Source organism: Lycorma delicatula, chromosome 2, assembly GCF_047948215.1.
Source record: "Lycorma delicatula isolate Av1 chromosome 2, ASM4794821v1, whole genome shotgun sequence".
NCBI classification, from domain to species: domain Eukaryota; kingdom Metazoa; phylum Arthropoda; class Insecta; order Hemiptera; family Fulgoridae; genus Lycorma; species Lycorma delicatula.
In genome coordinates this window covers 126,146,916-126,165,485 of record NC_134456.1, presented here as the reverse complement: position 1 = coordinate 126,165,485, position 18,570 = coordinate 126,146,916, and the positions used below count along the sequence as shown (strand labels likewise).

Genomic DNA, 18,570 nt, shown 5'->3' with positions numbered 1-18,570 from the left:
TGCAAATATTCTTTTGTTTTATCTCATATTTTTTTCTTTTAAGTTAGAAATAGATGTATGGCTAGTAAGTGTTAAAATTCAGTTCCATTTCTCTTATGCTATTCTCTTTAAGATTGTTTTGACTGATGATTTTCTGTGATTGTTGTCTCATGTTGGTTACGTAACTGCAATTGTTTTTATTTACTGGTTTCTTATTTAAATCTAAGCTTAGTATATCTTTAGTTTAACAGTTGTATAGCTCTAAATTAAAAATCTTCATGATTTCCAAATGTTCAGTGCAGCGCAACATGATCAGAAGTTACTTGCTTATACTTATGAGAATTTGATTGATTTTACTTGGAACTTGCTAATTTCTCATCAGATTTATCTCTGAAGTAAATATATATCAAATTTTTAAGAATTAAATATTAATTTGAAGAGATTTAAAAAATTAAGTTAAATAGGATTTTTTTTTAACCTGTAATTCACAATTTCTGTATGGCTATTTGTTATGTATTCATGTTTGTGTAAATAACAATTACTATTGATCCAAACTGAATGATTTGATTATTTCTGTATTTATTGATCCTCAAGTGTAATCAATCATAGATTCATCAGATAACTTCATTATCAGATGAACACTTAAGCTTAACCAACTGACTTATTTAACAGCTTCATTTTTTGTATAGGAATTTTTTGAGTCCCTGGCTGATTTATGTTTTGTGAGAAATAGTTCTCAAAAAATTTAGGGAATAGAATAAATTTTTTTGATTATCTTATCAAATAAGGTAAATAGTTTATTTAGATATCAGAAGAGGGTAGAAAATTTGACTGTTTCTTACTGTCACAGGTTGGCATGTGTTATAAAACATCAAAATGTAGCATTTAAGCAGATAGTTGAATTAGATCTATGGATTTCCTATATTTATTTGATAGACGATCATTATTATCACATTAACAAAGTTAACCTTAGCTAGATTGCTTGTTTGATTACCACTTCACACTAGTTATTTTATGCTTATATCTTGAAATGTAACAAGTGGAAGTTAGGCTGCTAACACCTTTTGAAGTAATGTTCAGAATGATAAGTAATGTCAGTGATCACTGACATTGATGATGTTTAATTCTTTTAAATACTCTATACTGGAAGTAAATACTTTAAAATAGCCTTTTATCAGATTACTCAGTTTCACTTATTTCAACTGTGTTTGTGAGGCAATTGAAACATTTGCCATTTGTTTATTATTTCTATTATATATATATATATATATATATAAATGCCAAAATCATTTTGACTTCTCTGTTACCATTATAATAACATTACAGAAATTATAATTTATTAATTTTTGTTTCGAATAATTTTTTAAAAAACTTCTCATTATTTTTTTCGTGTAGGAGAGCAATGCGACGCACAGAGAAGAAGGAAATAAAAGAGAAGAAAACTCAGTGGAGTAAGGCAACCACCACAGCACTTGTGAGTGATGTTTTTGAGACTTTTTTTACAGAACAGCTGGATAAAGCAGATGATGAAAAAGATTTGGTAAGTTTTTGTCATTTTTTTCTTTGATAAATTTATATATCTAAAATTAAGCTTTGTAAAAATGAGTCAGTCAGGTGTAAATGGTTGTGATAATATTCATTCTACTAATTATTCCCCAAGGTAACAAAAAACTATTTACATATTTTATTCACAATTATGTCTTCAATCTGTTCTTTATTTAAAGTAAAGTTTACAAATTATAACAAAAATTACTTTATTAACTATTTGAAAACTATTTTTAAGTAAATCTTAGTGTAAATACGAGGCATGTTTTTAAAGTAAGTACAGTTTTGAAATTAAAAAAAAACAAGTACATTATTCTTAACAATTTTATTTTTATGCGAAAGCCTTTACTTTAATCTACTTTTCTACATAATTGCCAACGATATTAAGAGACTTGTCATATTTTGCAACCAGCTTTGAACACCATACTCATAGAAGTCTCTGCCGCCTGACTTAATAACCACTGCAACACAGACACAATTTTCCATAATTTAAGCATTCAGTCACAATTTCATAGACAACACTTCTTGAAATTTGAGGAAGCTCTTCAGATAGCGAAGAAATCATTAAGTGTCTATTCTCTCTCACTTTTTCGTCAACTTTCTGCACCAAATCTTCAGTAATGACAGAAGGTTGTCCTTTCCATTCTTCATCATGAACATTCTGGCAGCCATTTTTAAAAGCCCTAACCCATTTATGTACCATTCCATTGCCTGCTCATAATGTTTTCTCTATATACTTCACTGATCTGACGATGGATTTAAGCTGCTTTCATGCCTTTAGCACTAAGAAAACAAATCACACCTTGTATTTCACAATCGGCAGGATTCTTGATCAGCAGAGGCATTTTAAATACTCACAAACAAACGTAAACACAGTCAACATTTCCGTAATGGTGTCTGTGGCTTGTCAAGAGATGCTGGTACATAGTGTGCATATGCGGAATACCACCGCAGCATAGCAGTGGTGGAATTTCAAAATGGTACTTAATTTAAAAACATGCCTCGTATTATGCAATTAAATGTTAAAAATATTAATTTTTAACCTTTGTTATTACACTATTTTTCTAGTGTCATTTACTCTAAAGCATTTGATACTAGTCTTGGTTTTGAAACCGTGAAGAATTAATATAAATTGGGGATGTTGTGGTGAATAAATCTCTTCTTACCCCACTCTTGCTAGTGATTATTTAAAAATAATTTTATAGTTTTATTCAGAAGAGGGAGATAGCATCACCTCAAAATTAGAATGTTTCTTTGATATCAATGTTTTTTGTTAAATTAAATTTATCACAAGGGAAAACTTCATACATCTTTTGAGTTTTATGATATAAATTTTTGAACATTGTTATAATTTATATTTTCAGAGTGAAGATGACGTAAAAAATTTGCTAAGTATTTGCCTGTAGTATTGTATTTATCATTTTTTAAGTTTGTGTTTCTCTAAGAAAAAGATACTTATATAGCAGTTTTTAAGCATATAGGTGTGATTATATGATTAATGCCTAATAATACAATCCATGTTAATATGAAGGATTTTCCATAACTGTTTGATATGCCGAAGTTTTACAAAAATTGTATCATATGATTTTTTAACTTTTCTTTGGATGGAACTCCTAAATAAGAAGCAACAGTGTATTTATCTAAAGGGTTTATTCAATTTATGGAAAATAGCTTGTAATTTACAGATTTGGTGTCATTAAACAAATAAAAAGTATTGTATGTTAAATTGAAATTGAGGATGCTTGGACAAGTCTGAGCTTTATATATCGAGAATAATACAACTTTATCCCTTGATCTTTATTGATCATTAATCTTGTTTCGATACAGAGAAAAGAATAGAGGTCTATTTATGGTTGTATATCAGTACTTTCAGTATTTGAAATAAAGCTGTCTATTGTTTTGATTCTTATTTCATTCATAAGAGTGGATAGTGTACTGATAATAATAGTAGTTATGACTATAATTTTCTTATCAGTAAGGCAGTTTTGATGTCAATTTTATTTTGATCATCGTAAGCATCATTACAATCTGGACCATCTTCTTTTTTTTATGAGTATGTTTCTTTTCTTATCAGCTTCCTGTTCACAAACATTGTCTTCCTAGTCAAGGTTTTGTTCTTTTACATTCATTGCTCATCATCAGTAAAGTTCTCTGTCTTTCAAATTTTTTGGAATGTTGTTCCAGTTGTCTGGCAACATTTTACGTAAAGTATTATTATTTTTTTATCATATCAAAGCATCTCAAACATTTTTTCTATTGAGCAATTCTTCTTAGATAATTTTTAATTGGTTTATTATATTTGCAAATAAGAGTACAGAATTCATGATTTTCGTTAATTGCTCGATCATCAGGACATTTTTTGTTTTCTATATGTTTTATTGTAATGTCAGATTAGCCTTAAAACATTATGTGATACTGAAAGTGATGTAGTGTAACCAATTGATAGATTTTGAAGAATTTTTTCTATATTTTTGGTGAAAAACTAAAAATATATTTTTTGTTTTATAAAGAATTCTGACCTCGTCAGAATCCTTCCATGGAATCTGTCCATGGAGTCTCTTGCACATTTTCTCCAATTGCAAAATTTATTTAATTAACAAAATATTTAGTCAGTTATTTCAATTATTAGTTATATTATATAGTATTTAAATTATTTATTGTAGATAATTAAAATGTAGTATGAAATTAAATACTAACCAGCCAACGTTTTGGGATCAAGAGTGTTTATATTCAGTTTGGATTTTGTATATGTATTTTTTATTCTAATATTAAATTTTGTGGTAAACAATACTGGTATGAAATTTATTGAAAGCAAAAAAATTAATAAAAGTTTTAAACATTTTTTCAGTAGTTAGGTCAGTGGTTCCCAACATTGTTTTACCGACCAGACAGTATACTGAATGCCCATGACATTGTGACACACTTATTTGCTTTTGATTAATAATAATGAGATACCAGTAATAATAATAATAATAATAATAATAATGTGTAGTATCTCTTGTCGTGGCATACTTCCATCATGTGTAAATCCAAACGGAATTTACTCAACTGTCTAGATATTTTGTTTTCATGATAGTTTCGCATGACAAGTTTAAGAATTCATCTTTTTTCATAGACAGTTAGGTTAGTGACATTTTGTCTGTTGATCTCACCAGATTTACCAAAAGGTGAAATCACTTATAACTTTGAAACAAACAAGATAGGGTAGTATTTTGTTAGTGAAGGTTATTAGCATTTAGGTGTTCTTTTATTAACCCACCCAGTTAGTTGGTTTAGTAGTGAATGTGTCTTCGCTAATCAGTTGATTTCAAAGTTGAGAATTCCAATGTTCAAATCCTAGTAAAGGCAGTTTTATATGGATTTGAATACTAGATCACGAATACTGATGTTCTTTGGTGGTTGGGTTTCAATTAACCACACATCTCAGAAATGGTCGACCTGAGACTGTTCAAGACTACACTCATACATATCATCCTCATTCATCCTCTGAAGTAATACCTGATGGCGATTCCCGGAGGTTAAACAGAAAAAAAAGGTGTTCTTTATTAACCTCTTCAGACATATTTTCTTATTTTGTGTAAGCTGATTTTCAAAACTTTCCCTCTGTCTTGAAAAATCCCTAAGCTGAGGGATAGATCCCTCAACGTGACAACAATAAATACTTAGTTTATTACTAACTTGAAAGAGTAAACTAAGCATTAATACATGTGTTCACCATCACTCAAAATTATCACCTGGAAGTAAAATTAACTGTGCATTGTTGCTTGCATTGACTGGTAAAGTCTATCTCAAAATAAATTTTACTGTATTAAAGATTCCATGGCTAGAATAAATTACATTGTATAGCAACTTTCTGACCTACTTTTAAATTCTAAAATTTTGTGACACACCGTTGTGCCACAATACACTGGTTTAGATAAAAAAAGAAGAAAATTGTAGTATAATTTACAAAATGGTGATTATAAGAATACCTATGCAGGCTGTTGCAGTCAACCATTCTGATTAACAAAAGTATTTACAAAATGAGCTATATTAAAATTCAACTGACAATACAATTTAAGAAATTATCATTTATATGTGTGGTGTAATATAAAATATACATGTACTGCTAATCCAGTTGGTGTTTGGAATTGAAATACTGGACTTCTGAATTTGACCCACCGGGTTGGTCTAGTAGTGGTGAACGTGTCTTCCCAAATCTGCTGATTTGGAAGTCGAGAGTTCCAGCATTCAAGTCCTAGTAAAGCCAGATATTTTTACACGGATTTGAATACTAGATCGTGGATACCGGTGTTCTTTGGTGGTTGGGTTTCAATTAACCACACATCTCAGGAATGGTCGAACTGAGAATGTACAAGACTACACTTCATTTACACTCATACATATCATCCTCATTCATCTTCTGAAGTATTATCTAAACGGTAGTTACCGGAGGCTAAACAGGAAAAAGAAAGGAAAAGGACTTCTGAATTTGAATTTCATCTCTTTGTTTTATTCCAATGTCAGATATGCTTTAAAACACTTCATCAACTTGGAAATTTTTGAAAAAAGGAAGAAAAGAGGAAAAAATTGAATAAGGAAGTAAAGGGATTGATAGATATATATTTTCATATGATTTGTTATTTTTTACTATCTTTAAATAGATTTCAATGATATTTATACATTTTTTAACATTCTTTTAATTTTTATCATTTTATTGTTAACTTTTTATTTGTTCCTATATATATATATTTTTTTAATTTATAACATTTTTCATATTGTTATTATTATTTAAGTTAAAATTACGATTTTATTCATTAATATTGATTCACAAGCTCTTTTGTTTTTATAGCTAACAGCTCCTGCTGTCTAGTGGTTATTACATACAATATATGCATTTCATATAACAATAATAATAGTGATAATGTGACTGAAGAATAATATTGAAAAATATGAATGTGTTACAAATGTGAGAAACAAACTTGTGCAATGAAAAGCTATTCTTATATATTTGCACTTTCTTTTATATTTATAAATTTTTATAAAATTTTGTATATATAAGAATTGGCTAAAATGTAGTGCACAGTTGCTTAACTCACAAATGAAGAGATAGTCAGATGAAACAAATAAGGCATAAGAGTAAATTTTATTTAAAAAAAAAAAATTATTTTTCCAACAAACAAAGGAAATAAAATAACTACATAGTCACTACACATTTATATCAATGGTGAACCACTTTTTTCATTCATTCAATGAAAAATGCCAATGGTCTTTCCTTGATCCATGAATTCATTGCATCCTTCAGTTCATCATCTGGGGTGAAATTAATACCTTTAATATCTCTCTTTAATTGGAGAAAGAAGTGAAAACCACAGGGGGTCAAATCTGGTGAGTATGGAAGATGTGGAATAGATTTAACTTTCAACTTTTGGTTATTATATACATAGTGTGTGGCTGAATATTATTGTTTTGCAGAATTATCAGATGTACGGATGTCTCCTAAGGTGTTTAAAATCTGTATGTATCGCACAGAATTTACAAACAACCTGATTTCCAAGTAGTTTGTAACGAATGTGTGTTTGGAATCCAGAACACCGTAAAGAGATTTTTTTTTTGCAGAGGATTGTGGTTTGGATTTTTTTAATTGTGTGGGACAATAGTGCTGGTATTCCATTCTCTGCCATTTTTTTTCTGGGTTGTAAAGATGCACCCAAGTTTGTCTCCTATCCCAATATTGAAAAGGAAGTCATCTCCCTTATTACAGTAATGTTTCAGGATGTTATTCACTACTTTCCTTTCATTGTTATTTGTTCTTTTCCATAGTTTGTGTGACACCCACCGTGAACAGATTTTATATTAGCCTAGTTGTGCAATAATGTGTCTTACTCATTCTTTTGATATGTTGCGTGATGTAACAACAATTTTGAAGATTCCACCTACATTTGATGAACTCATCCGTCACAGAAACTGGTTTACTATTGTGAGGTATATCCTCATATTCACTTTATCTACCTTCTGATATACAGTTTCATCCCCATAAATTGTTTTTAGATGACAATGAATGTCTTTAGTGTTCATTTTTTATGGTGTTGGAGACAATTTTTTTTTTACACTTAATCAGAAAAAAATAGGTTTTTAAAGGTGTCATTACTGTATGTTTAAAAAAGAAAATAACTGAAAATTTGTTAAAAAATACATTGCATGACTTGATAACCATGATAGTTTTTGTAATAATAAAACAATATTGTAAAAAATAATCTTGAAAGCACAATAAAAATAATAGAATAAAACTATATAAAGAGTAAAAACTCTGTGTGTCTTTTGTAATTATTAGTTGTTTGTTACATTTTTCAGTGAGTTTGTCTAAAGTAGTAAAATTATAATTTCTTTTCATTTAGCATGGACCTCGACGACGAAGGTGTGGTATTTGTGAGGCATGTCAACAACCTGACTGTGGAACTTGTGTCGCATGCTTGGACATGATCAAATTTGGTGGCTCAGGTCGCGCCAAGCAGGCCTGTTCAAGGAGAAAGTATGATATTTAAAATATATTTCAATTTTTTCCTGTAGATTTATTAAATTTGTTAGTGGTTTCAAACACCAACATACAAGGTTTCTCCCAAAAGTAAGTGCACTGATTTTTTATTTAATTATCTGTTGGACTTACCTGAAATTACAAGTTATTTCCTTTGAAGTATGACTCTTGGGAAAATACACAGTGGTTCCAACGTTTCTTCCACTGTTCATAGCAGTACTGGAAGTCATTTTCCTTAAGTGTGTGTAGCTGTTCGGTTACCGGTTTTTATGTTTTCCATCATCGTGAAATTAGGATCCTTCAACTTAGGGAAAAGTTAGAAATCACATGGAACTAGATCTCCCCTGTAGGGAGGTAAGGGAATGTTTTTCTTGACCAGAAATTCTTGATTTTAAAAGCGAAGTATGAGCTGGCACGTTATCATGGTGCAGCACCCAATCATGTGCAATGTCTGTTCGGACTCGCTGGACCCGTTTTCGAAGTCTTTCCAAGACATCTTTGTAAAAGGTGCTATTAAATCTCTGTTCTGGAGGTACAAATTCTTTTTACACAGTGCCACAGGTGTCGGAAAAAACAATAATCATTTTTACCTCGGATCTGCTCATGCATGCTTTCTTTGGACAAACAGGACTTTTTGTGTGCCATTTAGTCTCAGGATTGTATTTGAACAACCATGATTCATCGCCTTTTATTACTTTATCCAAAAGATTTAGCTCAATTTCAAATTTTCCAGTAAATCCTGACAAATTTCCACCCAGTTTTTGGTCCACAGACAAGTTTTTAGATATGAGTTTTGAACAAATTTTTTCACATGTGCAAACGATCTGTTAGAATGAACTGCATTTTTATCCAATCCTGTTTTTTCTGCAATCATCCTGACACTCTATTGGCAGACTTTCACCATCACAGCTTGCACCACTTTCACATTTTCATTGTTTATTGATGAGGTTGGTCTTCCAGAATGAGAGTCGTCTTCAACATTTTCTTGGCCCTCTTTGGAAGCTTTGTGCCACTTAAAAACCATAGTTCTTGATAGAGTGGCATCTTCATAAACTTTGGTAAAAGAATCAAATGTTTCTGTGGCAAACTTGTTGAGTTTCACACAAAATTTGGTAGCATAACATTCAATATTTCCTCCATCAAAACATAACGAGGTTAGAAAACACGACCATACATGAACTGCAATATCGCATGACTGACTCAATCAATCCAGTTGAAACAAGTGTGCACGTGCAGCCATGGTCACTATCTACACCCTGTTATACATCAAGGACATTTTACAGTACCTGTCCATCCGTAGGAAAATGAGTATGCTTACTTTTGGGACAATCCTCGTAAATTATAAAGTTTGTGTAACTAAAATTATTATTAGCATTTCACTCTCAAAATTCAGCAATTTAAATTTATTAATGAATAAAACATTTATATAATCTTAATTACATAAAGGATACAAAGTGACAAAAAAACGTATATATTCATCAGTCGCATATGTTGCACTATTCATAAAGGACAAGAAATAACAGTACATACGATTTTAATAGAATAGGATGGGAAAAGTACCACTTATCTTCAATAAAATTTTTCCATTTGTATTATAACTGAACAACCTTTACGGTTGATCAGTAATTCTTTCTACTCTTCAGTACTACTATTTCAGTACAGTACGGAAACAGTGTGTTGCCACAACGAAGTGTCTATGAATGGATTGAAAAATTCAAAAATGGTCACACAAGTGTTACACACGATGAAGGAGCTGGATGACCGTTTATTGCCATAAATGAGGAAGACATTGAGCGTGCACGTGACATGGTTTTCTTAAACAGACAGTAACTATTGATGAAGTGGCACGTCGTTTGCAAATTAGTTACAGTTCTGCCTACAAAATCATCCACAACAGACTTGAGTTTCATAAAGTCTGTGCCAGATGGGTCCCAAAACAACTCACACAGTTGCATAAATAAACGCGCTTGGACATCTGCCAAAAACATTCGGATCGCTATGGTAACGAATAGGACATCTTCTTAGACAGAATCATCACTGGTAACGAAACATGGATCCATCATTACAAGCCGGAGAGTAAACAGCAGAGTATAGAATGGAAACATCCAAATTCGGCCTGCAAAAAAAAAGTTCAAGACCCAACCATCCGCAGGAAAACTGATGCTTACGGTTTTTTGGGACTCACAAGGCCCAGTACTGGAACATTATGAGGAAAGGGGCATGACAATAAACAGTGCGCATTATAGTGAGATGCTTACTGCCAAGCTGAAGCCTGCAATTCGAAGCAAACGCCGAGGACTGCTGTCGAAAGGTGTTGTGTTGTTTCACGACAATGCCCATCCACATACTGCTGCCCACACTGTTGAAACACTCCAGAAACTCAACTTTGAAGTACTGGCTCATCCTCCGTATAGTCCTGATCTTGCCCCTTCTGACTACCACTTGTTTGGTCCACTCAAAGAGGCATTAAGGGGCCGTCGATTTACCTTGGATGAAACAGTGAAAGAAGCAGTGCATTCCTGGCTCGCAGCTCAACCGAAAACCTTCTTTTATGAGGGCATCAGGAAGCTTGTGCAACGATGGACCAAATGCATTGAAATGCAAGGGAACTACGTTGAAAAATGATGTACATCGTAAGTTTCCTGTTTATATTGCAATAAAATTAATAATTACATTGTGGATAACAATTGACTTACCTTCGTATATTGAGTTTTCTAGTTATGAAATCACAGAGAGGATTTCTTTCCCAGAAGTTGGTCTTAAAACAAAATCTGGTATTGGTCATTTGAACAACATTTTTACTGCAGCAGGTATTATATTACCTACTGGGTTGGTCTAGTGGTGAACTCATCTTCGCAAATCAGCTTATTTCGAAGTCAAAAGTTCTAAGGTTCAAATCCTAGTAAAGGCAGTTACTTTTATGTGGATTTGAATACTAGATCTTGGATACTAGATTGATGTGCTTTGGTGGTTGGGTTTCAATTAACCACACATCTCAGGAATGGTCGACCTGAGACTGGACCTGAGACTTCATTTACATTCATATATATCATCCTCATTCATCCTTGGTAATACGTTACCGTGGTTCCAGAGGCTAAACAGAAAAAAAAGAAAGGTATTGATTGATATATTGAAGTTTTTATGTGTGTTTGAAATGTTAAGGTTTCAGTTCGTAGGCGACCTTCACACAGGACCATGTCCATCATATTATAGATCCCTTAAAGGAGAGCTTTATGCCTTCATGAGTTTTATGCAGAATTGTCTTGTTACTGGCAGTTTTAATATTTCACACTGCTCAGCTTATATTAGCATTGCACTGTCAAAATACAGCAATATAAATTTATAAATGAATAAAACATTTATATAATCTTATTAATTACATAAGTAAAGAATATGAAGTGACAAAAAACGTAAATATTCATCAGTGACATTTGTCACACTGTTAATAAAGTACAAGAAATTATACATTTTTGTGATTATTGTGAAGAGATAATTACAGATACATAATCTTTTATTTTAAAAGTTGGCTGACATTACATGTTATTGAATTGTTTATTATTTTTATGTTTTACAAAATTTAACTATTTGAGAAAGCTTAGTAAGAATATATTCTGAATCATATTAGGAACTTATTATTAAAAGATAATATTTCATGATCTTAAACGAGGTCTGTTCAGAAAATAATCAAATATTTTTAATTATACGCCAATGTGTATCTCTAGTGATGTGCGGTTGGCAGCATTGTGTTCTACATAATCTCCACTGTAATTGCATGTTCTTGGATTGTTGGATTTCGTTTAGTTTTTATGTTATTGTTATTTGAGTCAACATGTTTAAGTGTTACTAGAAATTTTTGTATGTGCAATTTTCAGAAGCAACGATACAATATAAAATTTTGCGTGAAACTGGGAAAAACATTTACGGAAATGTTTCAACTTTTGAAACAAGCTTACAGAGATGCTCTGAGTTGTATGCAATGCTACGAATGGATTGTACAATTTAAAAGTGGTTGTCAGTCATTTGAAGATGATGCTCGACCAGGAAGGCCTATGACTTCAACTAATGACACCCATGTTCCGAAAATAAATGATCTGGTTTGTGTAAATCGCCGATTGACTGTCAGAGAACTTATAGAAGAGGTTAGCATCTCAGTTGGATCATGCCATGACATTTTGACTGAAAAATTGAACATGTGTTGAGTTGCAGCAAAGTTTGTTCCTTGTTTAATGACCAAACAGCAGAAAGAACATTGAGTGGACATTTGTTGGTAACCTCTTGAACAAGCCAAGGATGATGAAACATTCTTGCAAGGGATCATAATGGGAGACGGAAGCTGGATTTACAGCTACGACATTGAAACAAAAGTTCAATCATCAGAAAATCACACATTACGAAAATAACTACTAACACTTAAACATGTTGCACCCAAATAACAATAACACAAAAACTGAATGAGATATCAGCAATCCAAGAACATGTGATTACAGAGGAGGTTATGTGAAACACAATACTGCCAACTGCCTGTCACTAAATATCTTCGTTGGCATGTAATTAAAAATGTTTGGTTATTTTCTGAACAGATCTCATATGTGTGGGATTTTCACTTGATTTGTACATGGTTTCATAAAAATATTGACAGAAGATTAATATTAAACTTGGATATGAAAATGTCTAATCCCAATCAGGGGATAAAAAAATATCATGGTTTCCAGTGGGGGTCTGTAGATCCGATGCCAGCTTTAATTTCAGATAATTCAATCAGCGTTATTTCAGTTTTAACCACTTTAGCTATTCAATCTTCAGGAATGCATACCTCCACCATAACTTAGACCAGTCAATCTATAATTAGTAATAACAGTTCTATTAAATTGCTCTTGTTAAGCCAATGTTCACAAAAATTAAGCTAATCAGTTATCATTACATGATAATTTATTTGAATTATAACCTCTTTTTTTATTTCTATTTCTCTGGTTATTACTACTTCTAAAATTTGTTTTGTGTGTTTTTATGGTAAATGTGTATTGTGCTGTGTAAGTTATCCGAGTAGTAATAAGAACTCAGAATCAAATTTATCTGGATTAAAATGTTTACTTTAATCCATAGTTAAGGTGAAATTGTCCATTGAATATAATCATGATTAAATATTTTTACATCCATTTAACAAGACTATAGACATTTATTGTTATTGTTTAAATTCTATTAATGACACCACAATTAATTATCATTTATTAATACTGCCTTTATAATTTGATAATTTGACATTATTGGTATTCATTTTTACTGGATTATTTACAACTATCAAATAATACATAAAATCTTCATATTTTGCTCTAACATGTCGGCTATTGAATATGGACTATGTATTAGTTAGGAAGTCCTACAGACTGGTAAACTTTGCTTGTAGTGTGTCATCAGGTCTGATATGCTTCTGTACTACTTGTTATGGTTGACGGTGGTCTCCTGCTGGTCGAGGGAACTCGTGGTCGGAGGTTGACATCCAAGCCATTCAAGCATGCAGGACACTTGAGCTAAACGGTCATGCAACGAGCCGGTGTATCGATGTCTCGAACATGAAAAATTAAGTCCTCACATAGACAATTATAAGGGGGAACAGTTTTTCTCATTTTTCTGACTTCCTGTTCGTCCACGACCAAAACCATCCCGGATATCCACCGATCAGGTCCTTCGCTATCTCCTGACCCAAAATCCAAAAATTACCCCCTACCCAAAAAAGGCTTCGCCAGGCCAAATCTTATCGTTTCAAGGAGTTTCACCATTTTTTTGGTGGCGTATTTTGTGTTGGTGGTCGCATAAGTCAGAAATGGCCTGAAACGCCTGGCAACGGAAGTATTTTACATGGCGTCCTTTTTTTTGGGGGGAGGGGTAATTTTTTTTGGATTTAAGGTCAAAAGATAGCGGAGGCCCAGATCAGTAGAGATCCAGGGTGGTTTTGGTCTGAGACGAACATGAAGTGAGAAAAACTAGAAAAAGTGATCCCCCTTATAATTGTCTTTGTGAGGACATTGAATGTGTTTCGTGTTCGAGACAATGATACGCCGACTAGCCGCCTCACAGCCAAACAGTCTTTGAGGAGCATCGTCGTGCTCTTCTCCGAGGTAAATGAAGTTTTATGTTGATGACTATTTAGCTCGAGTATCCTGCATGCTCCAGTGGCTTGGAATTCAACCTCCGTCCATGAGACTTCCTCGAACAGCAGGAGACCTTTGTCAGCACAAGCCACAACGCGACACGCTTTGAACAACCTCAGCGGCAGAAGTGAATCAAACTCCACCACTCAAAATAACTGACCAACACACTGGCCTGCACAGTATCATCCCCAATTCATGGCTGCCCATGAATTCGTTCCACAAAAACAAAAACGGATGCATGTCATCATTCCTGCTTAGGTGGGCAACTCACCTGGTACATTACATACCTGCAAATTAGTTTTTCCTAAAAAACCCTCAATTAGTAGCGGCTTCACCGCCATCATCGTTGAAGCCGCTATGCCACGAAAGTGACTTTGCGTTCACATCCGCAAGAACAAGGAATCGACTGGCACCTGAAAATCGTAGGATTTTATACCAGACCTCAAGATGACGATCAGCAGGATATTTATATTGAAAAAATTAACTTGCAACATACTAATAGATGGATGTTCTGTTCATACGGACAAAAACGGGATGATCGTTTGCGAACTGTTCTAAGAAGTTCGTTTCTGTGCAGTGCGGCAGACATGGTATCAGAACCAAAATCAAATCTTTTCCAACGAGAACAATTTGGCAGTTCACCGGATACAACATAAGATGCTGCAACAAGACAACATCGAACCTCCTATGCAATGCGGTCTCTCAAACTTAAATCTGTGCAATGTCAACCCCCTGAGCAATTAATTGCCAAATTTTAATCATCTAAGGATATTAAATTGTAATACATTATGAACAGCCCACTTGTAACTCGCAATACACCGTATTTATTCAAGTACACCCCGCACCTCGTTTTTCCAAACCGAAAATCTAAAAAAAAAATCTAGTATATACCGGTATTTTAAAGTGCAACAGATATGGCAAAAAAATACGAAAATATTCAGAAAGTAACAACCATGTATTCAGTTAAATCTGTGCTTGTTAGGATACCTCAACCTATGTTGAGCAAGAGCAGGATTCTTTTTGTGTTTGTTTTGTTTTATTTTATGGAATAGTTGAATTTTATGCAACTATTTAAAATTTTTTTTTTTTTAAATGTTACTCATATAAAATCCTCCTTACTTTCTATATAATAATGTTAATATAATGAATGGTTTTAACAGTTGCTTATAAAAAAATTATTTTTTTTTTTGGATGTTAAATTTTGTGAAAGTGTGTTCACTGTCAGAATTATTGATAACTACAGTGGTAATAACTGAAAATTTTTTGTAAAAAACCATTAGATAATAAATTAACCCATTAAATTAACCCAAAATTTTGATTGCTTATAATGTTGATTATTGTGCATTGTAGATTACTTAATTCCCCAACTATGTCAGTATGTAAAAGATGGAATACACCATATGCAAACTATTTTTGTTTATTTAAATATAGTTTATAGTAATAGCGGAAAGCACTCAAGAGTACAAAAAAAATCATCTCTGAGTTAACTTTAATCTCAAAATAAATTTAGGCTCAAAATATGTTATTGATATGTTTCTTTATTCAGATGTGGTTCTGATGATTTAACAATTACTGTAAGAATAAGTTATGAGATGATTTATATAAATATTTAAACCAATTCTGTATTAACAGATTATGATTTCTGAGAACTGTATTCACTACAATTTATAGAATAACAATTACTAGAATTTATATAGTGATATTTAATACCACTGAAATTTATAGAATTTTTCTCTTTTGTTTTAAAATTTAATTTGGTCACATATTGTTTTTGTTATTTTACTTTCTTGTTAATGTTATCTTTTTCAGAGTGAGTGGTTGAGATTTACAATTTCTTCGAAATTGATTTTTTTTTTATCTGTGCACATATATAGTTTAACCCTTCATCCAGTTTCAGTTATCTGTGGCTAGCCTTGATCCAGATTTTTAAAATTCTTGATGTGAACTATTTGTTGCTGGTCAATGTACTCTGTTGCTGAAACTGTGCAAGTGAATAATTTTCTGGGAATTATATTTTTAAATTATTTCATTTGGAAAAATAAAATAATCACATTTTATTTAAAATAATGTTGATGAACAAATTATTGTCAGAAGGGATTTTTTTTAAATCAGGGTAGGGAAAGTTTACTTCTCCTCTTTATAGAACTTCAGTCAGAAAGTGAGGATGATGCAGGTAGCAGTAATGAAGTTTGATTTTTAGAAATAAATAAATTTATATAGATTAACATTGTTTAGTTTTTTCTTAAACTGATAATTACATTAAATTGTTTACAGGTGTCCAAATATGGCAATTCAAGAAGCAGATGATTCTGATAATGAAGAAGAAAATGATATTCCAGGCTTGATTGATGAAAGCAGTAACCAGAGTTGGTCTTGTCGTCCTCGTGGGATCAATACTCATAGTGAGAGTGAGAAGAAAAATATATGTTGGGTAGGAGATCCTGTCAAGGAAGAATCACGCAAAACATTCTACAGGTTGTTTCTTTGGATTACTTTTAAAAAACTTTTCATATTTAATGTAATCAGTATTTCAACCATATTGTGCTGAATATAAACAATACTTTTTTTCAACTGTAAATGAATCGCTTTTAAATTGCGGCTGAAATATGGATAGAAACTTGAAAAAACTTGATAATTTAAAATTTAGGTTAATTTTATATTTGATAATATAACTTTATATTTTAGTATCTAAATTAATAAAAAAAATTATCGTGGTTACGTTAGTGTCATTGTAAAAATAATGCAGTTTATAATATAGTCGCAATAAAGCCTCTCTCTAAATCATCATCATTTGAATGTATGTGTATGTGTGCAATTCTTTTTTTTAATCAAATATTTATTTAAAGATGAAAAGAGAATATAGTATGTATAGTAGGTTTTAATTCATATTTTTTTAAGACTCGCACTTTTCATTCTTTTACTGATTAGCAACATTACATAACAAAAAAATGTTGGTTAATATTGTTTACATATTTAATGTTGCTTTATTTATAAAATGAATTTATCTGTTTTTAAAAGTATGTGTGTTTACAGAAAATAATTATTTCACATTAAAGTAAAAAAAATGTGTTAGTATTTAACTGGAACTAAAAAAAAATACCAAAGATTTTTAGAATTGATGAGAAGACTACTTGCTTTGTGTAATTTTTAAGTGAAAAAGAAATAGTCACTTATGTTCAAAATGATACATTTACTGAAGAAACTGCATAGGAAGAGTTTGAGTATTGTTTTAGAAATGATTTTGATTGTTAGATGCACAAGTTAGTTAATGAAATGGACAGCATTAAAAAGAACAAAAAAAAAATAATATTATTTTAGCCTAATTTGCTAGTTTGTTGTAGAAAAAATGATGTAGTATAAAAGAGAACTTCAAAAAAAAATTATAAACAAGTTTTTTTTGTTGCCACCTTTTATATATTTATTTGTATATTTTTGTTAATGTATTACAACATGTGTATATTTTTGAGATTTCATATTGCAGATGTTTGTCTGCTTCAAATGAAAAGATTCTTTAATTAAGTCATTTTCTATATTTTTTGTCACCACTGAGGCTAATTATAGAGATATCATCCTTGTACTATATTTATTTGTAATATTGGAAATACTTGTCTTAAGAAGGAGGTTGCTTTGAGTGTATTCATACACTAACAGAATTTTTGAAAATATAATCAAAGTTTATGACAAGGATAAATTTAAACCTGCATACTAAACTAACAACCACATAATAAAATATTTAAAAAAACAATAAAAATACTGATTTATACAATTTATGTATGGGGTTTATAAGATAAAGTGTAATGATTGTGAGGATATTTATTATAGGTAAAGCCAATATATCATTTAAAGCCAGATTTTATTAACATATTAGGCATTAAAAATAAAAAATTGGGCTTCTCTAATGTTGCAGATCACTTTTTCTTTTTTTCTGATTAGTTGGAGGAACCCCATTTACAGGCAAAATGTCAGGCTCACTAGCAGGTTCCACAAGATATTATTAAGAGTGCTTATATGTGCCTGCACCTACTGAATAAACCTTCTATCTCACTGGACACCCACCTAGGACCGGACCTGCACCCACAATTAAGCATAACTCAGTCGCGAGGGGTGTCTTTGAGGTCGGGGATCCAGAGGTCTCATGCATCATCACTGTCACCTATCCATGCGAGCGCAGACACATGACAGCTCAGCAGGAGGCTCTCCAGAACCCCTCACTCTCCGGTTTTGTCTTCTGTGTTTTACAATACCTGTGAGCTTGAAGATGTAGAGTGCTTCATGTTTTGCAGGTCATCCTTGCGATGGGCCATACAAGTCTTGTCTGTATCATTCGATTTATCAGTATATATGGGTCGGCCCCTAAACCGAGCTAATTTCATGTGACCTCAA

General features: G+C 31.9%; 1 protein-coding gene across 1 annotated transcript in view; it reads left to right on the top strand.

Moving 5' to 3' along the window:
• LOC142319205 (DNA (cytosine-5)-methyltransferase 1-like) overlaps window positions 1-18,570 on the top strand; it is a 93,633-nt gene that overhangs the window by 26,903 nt on the left and 48,160 nt on the right. Inside the window, exons 9-11 of the mRNA XM_075356215.1 lie at window positions 1,375-1,519; window positions 7,902-8,035; window positions 16,462-16,662. Coding sequence (XP_075212330.1) covers window positions 1,375-1,519; window positions 7,902-8,035; window positions 16,462-16,662 — 480 coding nt within the window. The remainder of the gene's footprint in view (window positions 1-1,374; window positions 1,520-7,901; window positions 8,036-16,461; window positions 16,663-18,570) is intronic.